This window comes from Ochotona curzoniae, unplaced genomic scaffold (genome assembly GCF_017591425.1).
Source record: "Ochotona curzoniae isolate NIBS_2020 unplaced genomic scaffold, NIBS_Ocur_1.0 contig_2404, whole genome shotgun sequence".
Classification (NCBI taxonomy): Eukaryota; Metazoa; Chordata; class Mammalia; order Lagomorpha; family Ochotonidae; genus Ochotona; species Ochotona curzoniae.
The window spans coordinates 6164963-6178048 of NW_024465451.1; the positions used below are offsets into that span (position 1 = coordinate 6164963).

The 13086-nt window shown below is 37.6% G+C and overlaps 1 protein-coding gene across 1 annotated transcript in view; it reads left to right on the forward strand.

Annotated features, from left to right (window-relative positions):
* AGO3 (argonaute RISC catalytic component 3) overlaps positions 1-12718 on the forward strand; it is a 103113-nt gene extending 90395 nt beyond the window's left edge. Inside the window, exons 18-19 of the mRNA XM_040974199.1 lie at positions 5185-5384; positions 6209-12718. Coding sequence (XP_040830133.1) covers positions 5185-5384; positions 6209-6317 — 309 coding nt within the window. The 3' untranslated portion in view covers positions 6318-12718. The remainder of the gene's footprint in view (positions 1-5184; positions 5385-6208) is intronic.
* The last annotated feature ends 368 nt before the right edge of the window (positions 12719-13086 follow it).

Genomic DNA, 13086 nt, shown 5'->3' on the forward strand with positions numbered 1-13086 from the left:
TTCTCAGACTTTGCAGCAGTAGGATATGCAAGGATATCTAAGAGGGTATAGACCAAAACTCAGAACTTACTGGAAATTTCAGGATGATGTGCCATACTGCTGTCTTACAGTTTAATGTGCCTCACTTTTACTAACTCCTGTCAAACTCCATCTTTAAAGTTGTATTGCACTCTTTTATCCATGGTTCTGCAGTAACAATCCACAAAAAATAGTTCATGGCTAATGGTATTTTGGCTAATGGTATTTTCTAGGGCTAAAGTCTATATCACTGGAGTACTTATTTTTTTATTTTAATATTGCTTTTGTTTTTTATAAAAAGGAAACAAATTTCATATATGTAATTTGAAGAACATATTTCTTCCCCTGGAGTATGTATTTCAGCCTAGTATTTCTCCTCCCCACCCATGTTTCCTCAGGAACACTACTGCTGTGGCTAGCTAATAAATGCCATGGAGAAGGAAAAAAATATCTGTTTAAATAAGTTTGCTTTTTTTTTTAAAGATTTATTTATTTATTGGAAAGTCAGATATACAGAGAGGAAGAGAGACGGAGGAAGATCTTCCGTCCGATAATTCACTCCCCAGGTAACCACAATGGCCGATGCTATGCCGATCCAAAACCAGGAGCCAGGAACTTGTTCCAGGTCTCCCATGCAGGTGCAGGGTCCCAAAGCCTTGGGCCGTCCTCAGCTGTCTTCCCAGGCCACAAGCAGGGAGCTGGATGGGAAGTGGAGCTGCTAGGATTAGAATCGGCGCCCATATGGGATCCCGGAGCGTTCAAGACGAGGACTTTAGCTGCTAGGCCTCACCGCAGGGTCCTGAATAAGTTTTGTAAATATTGGCTTAACAGAGTGTTCAGTAACTTTTAGAGGCCGTTTATATGCAAATGGCCAATATGAATCTTGAGGAATATTTCTCTAAACCTTAAGAAGCAGTTTTCCTTTGGGACACCAATGTCAGGTTTCTGCTCTAGTAAGCAAATAATGAGAACTTTTTCAAAGGAACTAAAAACTCTTCTGTTTATGTTTTCTCAACTTTATTAAGAATTTTCTTTTTTTTTTTTTTTTAGTTTATTTTTATTACAAAGATATACAGAGAAGAGGAGAGACAGAGAGGAAGATCTTCCATCCGATGATTCACTCCCCAAGTGAGCCCAATGTCAGTGCTGTGCCGATCTGAAGCCAGGACCCAGGAACTTATTTCCAGGTCTCCCACCTGGGTGCAGGGTCCCAAGGCTTTGGGCCATCCTCAACTGCTTTCCCAGGCCAGAAGCAGGGAGCTGGATGGGAAGTGGAGCTGCCAGGATTAGAACTGGCACCCATATGGGATTCTGGCACATTCACGGTGAGGACTTTAGCTACTAGGCTATTGACCCAGACCCTAAGTCTCCACTTCTAATTGGCTTTAATTTTTATGACCAAATCTCTTAGAGTCCCTTATTTGTCTTCAGGTGGAGAGAATGTATTTTCCTCACAGATAAAGTTTCATGCTCTCACCAAATTCAAAGCCACTCTTCCTAAACTGAGAAAATAGGAGTGAGGTGAGAAGAACCCAGACCCTAGGATATTAGTGGTAGGATATCAGTGGTAACACTTGTCTTAAAATTATTCCTTTCAGTGAGTCCATGGGGGACGATGGCTGCCTCTGGGTCTTTAGAATGGATGGTATTTTCCAGGCCTCTTCTCTCCGTTGAGCCTTATTTGAAGTTCCCTAACAGCAGAAGAAGGGAAAGCCTCAGTTGGCGCACTTTTAGAGCATGCACCCTCTCTTGCTGACCTATCAAAAAAAAATTCCAGAAAAGATAAGTGTTGCTCATAGAAGAATCGGAGTTGTCCTTGCCCTAAGTCTAGCTTCCTAGTAGGAATTGCCAAAGCTCCCGAGGCAGTCCTCACTGCTGTTTGCTAGTCCTTTGATGCCTCTTTTGTTAGCTCTTTATGCCACTTTTCTTGGACTTCTAACCTTGGCCTGTTGCCTCAATCTTCAGCACATGACCACTTTCACCACGCTCAGAAATTATGTTGTCAGTCATGCCTACTTTATTTCTTCACAACAAAGGTCAGTCTGCAGTGTTCTCTCTTGCCTGCCTTAGAATGACCTTAATCTAACAGCTTTTTTCTTATGTCTTCATTCACTTGGAAGCTTCTGATCCCATTATTTTTAAGAAAAAGATGGATTTATTCATTCATTCATTCATTCATTTGAAAGGCACAGTTATGAGAAAAGGAGGCCTTCCATTTGCTGGTTCACTCCCCAGATGGCTGCAATGGCCAGGGCTGAGGTAGGCCAAAGCAGGAGCCAAGAACTCCATCCTTGTCTCACATGGTTGGCAGAGGCTTAAGTATTTGGGTCATTTTATATTCCTTTCCCGGGCATGTTAGCAGGGACCTGGATTGGAATGGAGCATCCAGCACTCAAACTATTTGGTTCTTCCATATGAGATGCCGGTATCACAGGCAGTGGTTTAACCTGCTGCACCCAACACCAGCTCCCTGATTCCACTCTTTCAGCCTGTACTTTCTCCAATCCTGAAATACAGTCGCTTGATCCTGCTACACTGTGTTAAATTATTGCCTATGTCTTTATCCCATTTACGACTAAACTGTCCTTGCAAAAGAATAGTATAAATTGTCAGTATTATGGCACAGTGAGCTAAGTTTTTACCTGTAATGACAGCGTCCCAAATGATGGAAAAGATAGAGAGAAAAATATCTTTCATCTGATCGTTCACTCCGCAAATTGCCACAAGAACCAAGACCTAGGAACCCCCTCTGTGTTTCCTAGAGACCCAAGCACTGGAGCTGTCAAGTGCGTTAGTAGGGAACTGAATTGGAAATACAATAAGCAGTGTACAATGGCACTTTGAAATGTGATCCCAACATCAGAAGCTTAACATCAGATGCTGTGTCAAAATGCCAGCCCCCTATTCTGCATTTTAGTATTCATTATGGTCCAATTTCTGATGGTTTTGTTATATATTATCTTTCTCTTATCACTGTAATGTGTGTCTTATTCACTGGCATGTCCTGTACCAGTAACTTTTTCAGTGTGAGAATGTACAATGTGTGATATATACATTATAAACATATCATTGGGGGAGGTAGAATCAAGTAGAATTCAAGTTTTATCCTCAAAGTCTTCCACAGCTTCTAATGCTAATAAGAAATATGGATTAAAATAAAAATAAATAAATCTTTTTTGAAAAAGAAATATGGGTTCAAGTGTGAGCTAATATATATTCCTCTATATGTTATCACTGTCATTTTTTCAATTCAGCCCTTCATCCATTTCACCAGAATTAATGTAACATTTCCCAACTACTGCTGTTGCTTTCAGTCTATTTATAATCCATATTCTGAAATTGCTAATGTTAACTTTTAAAAAAATATTCATTTTGGACCCAGCACGGTGACCTAGCAGCTAAAGTCCTCACCTTGAACATCCGGGATCCCATATGGGTGCCGGTTCTAATCCTAGCAGCTCCACTTCCCATCCAGCTCCCTGCTTGTGGCCTGGAAAAGCAGTCGAGGACGGCCCAAAGCCTTGGGACCCTGCACCCACATGGGAGACCTGGAGGAAGTTCCTGGTTCCTGGCTTCAGATCAGCTCAGCACTGGCCATTGTGGTCACTTGGGGAGTGACTCATTGGACAGGGGATCTTCCTCTCTGTATATCTGATTTTGCAATAAAAATAAATAAATCTTTTTTAAAAATATATTCATTTTGGTATTTGAAAGATTTACAGAGAAAAAGAAAGACAGAGATCTTCTGTCTGTGAGTTTACTCCCCATATGATTGCAGTGGCTAGAACTGAGCCATTGGAAGCCAGGAGCCAGGTGCTTTCTCCGGATTTCCCACATGGGTGCAGGGGCCCAAGGACTTGAGCCATTCTTTGTTGTTTACCTTAGCCATAAGTAGGGAGCGTCATCTGGAAGTGGATCAGCTAGGTCTCAAACTGGGACCCAAATGAGAAACTGGCACCACAGGCAGAAGCTTAGCCTAGTATGCCACAGCACTGGCTCCTGACATTAGCTTATAAAATCCTAATTTCATCATGCCTGAAAGTTCTCCTAACTGCCCAGTGCTTTCCCTGAGGTGTGTAGATGAAATTCCAGAGTCCTAAGCGTGTTGTTCAGTATGATTCCCAACTTTGATTTCATGTTCCTCTTTGCCTTCTGTGCCACGCTCTGCTTAAACTAATCTGTTAATCCCTGGATGCACCATGAAATATTGCTTTCCAGTATTTTTTTAAGGCTGCTCATTCTGTCTAATGTCTTTTTCCCCTGTCTCCAAAATGCCAACTCTTACTTATTCCCTCTTGGTGAAGCGCCCCCAGTCTCTCTCACAATTACTTTCTTTTGCATTCTCATGTAAGACCAAATATGGCCAGTAATTCTGTAACTATTCATTTGTTGCTTTATACCTGTAGATGCTGTGTCTCCTCTACTGTACTAAATTGTTTTCCAGAAGACAAGAAATCCTTGGTCCTGTCAATTTTGTTTTGAATCCATAATACCTAGCATAATAATGATATCCTATGTCTGTATGTAAAATTTACCTTAAATTCATCATTTTAGCCATTTTTAAGCATGCAGTCCAGTGACACTGAATATATTCATGTTGTGGTGCATCCCCAGCACCCTCCCCAGGACTTTTTCATCTGTCCTAATCACTTTACTTATAAAGCACTGACTCCCTACTTCCCCCTTGCAGCCTCCTGACTTTCACCATTCTTTGTCACAATGAATTTGACTGTTCTCGCTATCTCATTAAATAGATTGTACACAGTATTTGCCATCCTGTGGCAAATACTTCCATTTAGTATGAGGTCCTCAGGGTTCATCTGTGTTGGCGTGTATGTCAGTTTTCTTCCTTTTTCAGGCTGAATGATATTCCAATGGATGTGTGTACTTCCTTTTGTTACCCATTCATCCACTGATGGACACTTGGGTTGCTCCTCCCTTTGGGTTGTTATGCATAAGACTGTTATGAACATAGATGTACAAGCATCTATTTGAGTCCTTCCATTACTGCTCAGTACATATCCAGAATCAACTAAATTCTTAGTTGACTATTAAATAACAATATGTTTTCCAAATGTACAAAGCTATTTTAAATTACTTGATCCACGCTGAATATGTAAAAGCTTGGCAGTCAACAGAACATGCCATTCATTGCCTTCTCCGTAGGGTACCAGTCGTCCTTCCCACTATCATGTTTTGTGGGATGATAACTGCTTTACTGCAGATGAACTTCAGCTGCTGACTTACCAGCTCTGCCACACATATGTGCGCTGTACACGGTCTGTTTCTATTCCTGCACCAGCGTATTACGCTCACTTGGTGGCATTCAGAGCCAGATATCATCTCGTGGACAAAGAACATGACAGGTAACGTAAAAAAACATTAGCAAGTACCAATTCTCTCCTAAGTCCAAATATGGTTTGGGTGTTAGGATTTTCTTAGTAAATTCTATAGATGCTTCCCTGTAACAATGGGCCTCTGTATTTACCATAAAGTATCACCATTTAAATTTAAAATTCCATGGTCTACTAGAGAAGTTGGTAATTGTGAAAAGCCATAAAAGTCAGAACTAACTATCCAAGATAATAAGTTTTCTATTGCAATATGCTACCTGGGCTCATAAGCAATGGAATAATATAGTAGTTTAGCTGCTTTTCAAAATTAGCTCAAGGAACAAATCATTGGTAATAGTAAAATGAAACATATATTGGTAGACAAAATTATATGTCTAGGATTTTCTTCTAATCCTGGGAAGGGAAAAGAGATGTAAAGAAAAATTGATCTTGAATAATATATTGGAGCTGGGTGATACACACATGACGTGTTATACAAGTCTGTAATTTGAAATGTTCAGATTTACTACATCAGAACAGAAGGTTTGCTTTTGTGTGCATTGCCACTTCTCTCTTTTTTTTATTGTTTTTTAATACAGTTTAGTTGGCACTGGAATCTCCCTTCCCCCTTCCCTAAGTTCCCAATCTCCTTGCCCCCATTCTCCCCTCCAGTCTCACAGTGGGTGTTTTTCATGTGAGTTTTCTCAAGCCCATCCTGGTGCCACTGGAGCATCTCCCAACCATGTAGGAGACTGTCAGCCATTCCATTGTGAGTTATTTCTTGTATCCCAGGACCCTAATGAAGGTACAGTGAGGACTAGATCTTCATTATTTATGCATTACCACTTCTCTTACAGTGCCGAAGGAAGTCATGTTTCAGGACAGAGCAATGGGCGAGATCCACAAGCTCTCGCCAAGGCTGTACAGATTCACCAAGACACCTTACGCACAATGTACTTTGCTTAAAGAGTCCAAGTATGTTCTCTGAGAGGAAGAACTGCATTGACACACAGCGTATGTTGAGTGAAGTCGATCGAGCAAGGAGGGACGCCTCCAGCCATATAGAAACCAACACTGTGGGGCCCAGGTCTGATCCTTATGTTGGTACAGTGAAGATTGTCTGCTTCATCAAGGAAGGCAGCACTATTATGCAATATGAAACCAGCCAACTGCTTTTTGTGCAGTCTCCGTAGGAAGTATTGCAATTGTTTTCTTTTCACTTCTTATAGTCTAACCGTTTTAATGCCTTTACCTCAAGTTGCTTGGCAGCACAGCTATCTTTGCAAAAAAAAGGTAAATAAGAAGAAAATGTAAATGATGGTTGAAAAAATACATACCTACAGGAATAATCAGCGATTGTTCACAATTGTGTGTGCAAAAAAATTAACATGCACTCATGTATTATCTTGTAAAAGTAGTCTGTATTTTTAAAATATATACATGCATACTTCATATGCATATGTATCTGGATCTAGACTGATAACAGATATATATGTATCTGTGTATATATTTTAGAGCTCATTCCATTGGGGAAGCCTCTCCCTTTATTCCCCCGTCTTTGTTTCCCCCTCACACCGCTTGCCTTCATCAGCTGTATTTTTTCTCCTCTGATGCTGCCAGTGACATTCAAATGTTCATGCATCTAATTCACTTGACTGTGAAGCATGGCAAACTAGATTTCTATATTTATTTTGCATACCCTACTCCTGTCTCCTGTCTCATACACAATTTTGAGTCCTCAACCCTAATAATGCTTTCTTAAGAAACAAAATTATTTTCTATCTGTATCTTTACACAGTGTTGTCATATGTCTCCAGACTCAACTTCACATTTGCCTCTTGGGCAATGTGTACATAAGCAGTAGCAACCTAGTATTCTTTATCTTCAGTGAGTTTATCAAAGCTGCTACAAATGTGAAACCTTGTCAGAAATTGTAACTCTTTCTCTCTGATAAGTGACATGTATTCTAAAGCCTTCTGCTCCTACAGGATAGACCCGAAAATCCCTTAAAGCTTTTATAAAGGATAAATATTTTAAAAAGTTGGAACTCTGTAGGGTTGAGGCCTCTGAAATTGAGTAGAGGAAAGAAGATTATGGAGTTTTTGTTTTGTTTTGATTTGCTTTTTGCTGGGTTACTTGCTGCCTCTCAAACCTTAATGTGATTTTCATATATATATTTTTATATATATGTATGTGTGTATATATATATAAACATATATGTATGTGTTTTGAATTATAGCTTCCTTTTCTTTTATATTTATTAGAATACTGCTTTAATAATTATAGGACCGTGTTGACAACATCTTTTATAGAAATATAATCATGTTTATTTTAAGAACTGACAACTTGTTTTTTGCTATCTTTTAGTGCAATAAGCAGTTTTAAAGGAAAGTTGTATCTTTTTGACATCTCTATCATGGGTAATGGGAATGGGCACCTCCGTAATTTTATAAGGATGAAGTACTACAGCCTTAATTTCAGAAGGGAGGTTTTATAATCTTCAGTTTTAAAGCATACCTTTAAAAATCATAGTGAAAATGAAGAAAGCCTAATTGCTTGCCTGAGTTTGACCTTAGATCTTAAAAATAAAGTTGAATGATAAGAAGTGACAGTAAACAACCCAAGACTTAAGAGATGTCTAAATTATTTGAAAATAGATTATGTTTATGGAAGAATCATACCAGCCAGGTGCCAATTTTTATTTACTAAGATAAATCAAGAAAGTGCAAATTGATATTTTAAAGAGAATTTTTGCTGATTTACCACCAATATGACTTTCCTTTTAAAACTAACGTGATACTGGCAAAAGAAGTCGAGACTTCGATCATTTTAAATTATTTAAATCACTGAAATATGGGATGGCGGGAGTTCTGCAAAACTTTCGTCTGTTGATTTCACTTTTAAGATGTTAAAAAGTACTGAAAAGCTGTCAAAACCAAGTGTGTAAATAACATTGGATTCAGAGGAGTTTTACGCCTTATCGTTCATGAAAATTGCATTTTGACTTTTTTTGTTTGTTTGCACTGGTCAAGAGTATACATATTTCAGATTGCTTCCAAAGGGCATTGTTATTAGCCTTTAGAATTCCATCTGCACATGAAAACTAATGGATTTAGATCTTTAGTTTGTCTCTTACCTTTAATCCATTAACATTGCCAATTTACTGTATTTTGAGCCTAAAATCTGAGCCGATGTCCTTCAGTAGGCATGAAATCTTTTGTCCCAATGCCAGAAAACTAAGAAAGTACTGTATTTTGTATCTTTATTATTTTGAAGCATCTGAAATGAGATTTACAATACTGTTTCAAAGCACTTTACATAATATTTATATAGTATATACATATTTTTTTTCTCCCAGCCTGCTCCCATCTTCTCAGAACAAAACAAACAAAAAATCCCATTAAAGTATGCTTGTTTTCTTACATTGAAACTTCACTGAATAGAGTCAGGAGTGTGAGCTAGAGAAGACAGCCATATACCCTGGGTGGTGCACGTTTTATTTTTCTGTGCTTGCTCAGTATGAATAAAATGTCTTCCTTCATTCGTGGGAGCTGCAGGGACTGATGTGGAAAATTTCAGGGAGCAATTGTAGCTACCCTTTCCCTACTCACTGCTTACCCTAATCTGCAGTCCCTTAGTGTCACTCGTGCTAGGGAGAATCCCTGAAGTTAAATGTACCGGGAAGGACATTTTTTAAGAGGAAAAGTATTTTTTCTAAACTATAAAGCTTTACCTTTTGAGTGATTTCTTTTTTAGAGACTTAACGCTATTCGACATTGTTAGTTTAAGGTTGATTAACTTGAAAGAATATGTATAGTATATTTCTATTTTGCTTACTAACAAATTGATGTATAAGCCTAATTATTAAAAAAGAAAACGTTATGCATAGAATTTTAAGATAAAGGCTAAGTGGCAAATATTGGAATTTGTTCTTATTATTATTGCACTTTTGGTGCAGAATTCCTAATTTTAAAATTTTAAAAAGGTGGTTTTGAGTTTCTTTGTAAATTTAAACATGAAACTCAGAATGACCTCTCTGCTTCTACCCTAGCTCGTGACTGAATGCTAAAGATCTGCTATTTTCTGTGATACGGCATATAAGAGTGACTTTAAAATGTCACCCCCAGCAACTGTTAAAAATGATTTCATGTGAAGAAGGGTTGGGAGTTTAATGTATATTCCTGTTGGCAATGTCTGTGAAAAGTGCTGATACATGTTCTTACGTTACAGCAGTGAGTTCCTGGCATTGAGAACTACATGTTTATAATACTGTAGCTGCTATATTTATTTAAGTAGGGTCTGACAGTTACTGCACTAAACCTTAAGATGAACAGGAGTCAAAGCTTGTATTATGCCTGTTGTTTTGTTTCATTTTCCCAAATTAGATTAAGGAGATAAAATACCAAGGTTAACAAAGGGTGCTGCCATTTAGTTACAATTTAATACCAGAATAATATTTTAGAATTGTGGATTTTCACTTCTGTGGTTTGCAAAAGGTTACCTCAGCCTGGTTTTCGGTACATTTTCTCAGAACTTGGTTTTTTCACAGATGCACTTTCTTTTTTCGTGAATTTCTTGGAAAACCTGTCCCATGGAAATACTCCTGCTTTTACCCTATTAATTTATTTCTCTTCCTAAAAGAGAATCTAGAAGGAATTTTCATAGGAAAACTTTAAAATTGGATGTTTTATAAAATATTTGATGAAGATTCATCTCCGCCTTCTAGCCTGGGGACTTAGATCCTCTGAAAGCCTCATCATAATTTCTCAGGCTAGGTTCTGTATGACCCACCACTGCTTCATTGTATTTGTTTATTGTCTGACGGACTTTAGGATAGCTGACAGAGGCGTCATGAAAGACTTAGGCAGGCCTCAGGAAGTAAAAGTTCCATAGAAATGACTGGCAAAGGAAAAAGTGTCAAAGGAATGAATGAGCCCCCGGAGCGCCAGGAAAGAGATATAACATACTCGTGTGGGTTATAGATCGGGCATTAGGCCGTACTCAAGGAACTTAGGGGGTCTTTTTAGACACAGACATGAATTTGTCAGAGGCAGCGTTTTTTATGAAATTCAAGAAGCTGGTAGCTTGCACACAGCTAAAATGTTTTGTAGTCTTCCTGTTTAAAATGTGAGAGTAATTCTCATTCAGGATTTATCACCCTGAGTGTAATGTGTGCTGAACTCCTCCTGGGAGGCATTGTGGTGAAGACGAAGGCTGGCATTGACAGGAACTTACTGCTTCAGTTCCCTTTTATATGTCAGCCAAGTTGCAAAAAGACATCATCAGTCTGGCATGTTTATTTTGGCTTTTTAATCTTTCTGAAGTATTAGACATTTTTATTCTTTTTGAGAACTTGCGGATGTCTTGAGCAGAGGCAGGCTGGGTAAGGCCTTGCAAAATCATTTGTTCTGGCTCTGCCAAGGCAATTGCAGGTGGAACTTGAAATTCAGTGAATCTCATTTTTAAATTGATTTTGTGTGTCTCGCAAATGATGTTTTAACTATCCCCAAACTCCTGGACAGAAAAAAGTATTCCCTCCCTGCCTTAAAGCATCAGTAATAGTGGCTGGGAGACTGCATAAGTGGGGTCTTCCAAGTGGTGATATAAACCTGATTTAAGATCTATCCTTTTTTTTTCATATTTTCCTTCCAATTGAGCATAAAAAGTACTTTTGTGATTCTGTAGGAGTCAAAAAAAGTAAGCTGAGAGTGGTTATGTTTAAAAAAAAAAATGCAGAAATTGGAAGGAGAATTTTCTCAAAAAAAGAAATATTTAAAACAAAAATTCTGTGAATCTTAAGAACATTCTTCACCAGTAGCAGTGTTAGAAGTGAAACTGTGATTAGCAGTGAATGAAAGTCAAACTAAGTCCCCAGAGCAGGAAGGAGGCCCAGACATACAGGGTGCTTCAGAGTTTGTGAAAGTGGAATTAAAAGATAAGTTTATTTTGGTGTAAAGCATGCATAATTCTTTTCATAATATGCAACTGTTTATGTCATGAAGTAAAAAGATATTTTGACCTGCTTTTGTGCTTTTGAAAATGTTACATTTAAGTTCATAATTTTCCATATCAGTAACAAAATTTTTAACGGGCAAAGCTTACATTAAAGTTATCTATTGCTAGCTCAAGTTTATTTGACTTGACCCGTTCAGAGTAGCACTTTGAGTTTACATTGTTGATAAAATCTTACTAAGTTTTTATTCTTAGAGTGCGGAAGTTACATATACTTTAGTCGGAATGAAAGATAGAAGGATTGTCCAAAGTTAAGGTTTACCAGTGAGGAAGCCCTGTTGAACTAGCAAGTAACTAACTGTGACAAGATTGGGACCCTGTCAATCATCTATCCCACCACTGGACTTGTTCCTACTGGAAGCCAGTGTCTGAGGGAGCCAAGGCCTGATGTTGCATTAGGGTCTCAGGATGTTCAGGTTCGACTCTAAATGAAATTTTAAGTCATTTTCTAAAACAAGCAGGTTCTTAGAAAGTGCCTTTACAGAGGATGGTGCTGTAAATTTTTATTTTTCAAATAGCATGAGGATCAAAATTTAGAGGTAAATTATTTTAGAACTCCGAGAGTGTGAGTTTCATACAGCAGGAATAATGTTTCATGTTGTCCTTAATCTAAGGAAGCCAAGGAAAGCTTTATTGCAGTAAGGATCCAAGAACGTGCTCACCAAATTTATTTTGTAAATTTGAAGACAGAAATTTTTTTAACAGAATTAGCCCTTTTTAGTGAAGTTAAGGGATGAGTGGCATGGAAAAAATAACTTGCAGGGAATTAATTACCTGTTATCTGCTAGTTCCCTCTGCCTTTTTTTCCCTTCAACATACTTTGACTGTAAAGGTTATAGACATTTTTTTTCTGACTCACCAGTGTTAGAGATGACTGCTCACAAACAAACAGCCAAGACGTTGAGAGATGATTTTAAGAAAGAAAATAAACTGCTAGATATCTCTATTTTAAGGAACTTTTTTTAGAACCTGATGAATATATTTTAAATGATTAAATGATACCTTTTCTTCTTTTTTTCTTAAAATAGGAAGATCTGTGAAAAATGTTGACAATGCATTTAAAAGAATAGTGATTTAAAAATAAAGCATGCATGATTGGGCCTTAGTAATCCCTGAGAAAGCAGTTTTCCCCCACACTGAGGCACCATAAACAGCAGGACATGATCCTGTAACTAGGTCTGACTTATGAATTTGGTAAGTATTCCTCCAGAAAAAAAAAAACTAAACTAAAAACCTGAAGCACCATACCTCAGTAACCTTATATGCTGCATTATGTAACAATGATGGTAAAATTACACTGATTGTTTGGAGTGTACTGTTTGCCGATATATATGCACATTAAACTTTCATTTTCATAATGTCTCAATAAGCGATTATAATTTTATATTTTAAGATTAATTTTTTCTATTGTGATGTGTATATTTATTGGTAATTTGTGTGCAATTTTATATTTTGCTAGGATGCTGGTTTAAGGTATTTTATTTAGTAGATATTTCTAGCTTTTCCTCTTTCTTTGTAATTTTAGCAGAATTTAAGATCAAGTATTAATATACCAAACAAATTACTACTTCTATAATTTTTAGAGTTGGATCTCTACCAATAAACCATTAACACTATTTTTTGATTTACAATATTTGATGTTGTTTATACTGTGGGCATTAAAGATAGTCTTTAGGCAGATTTCTATGTATGGAAGAGAACTTTGACTTTTCTAAAAAGTTAA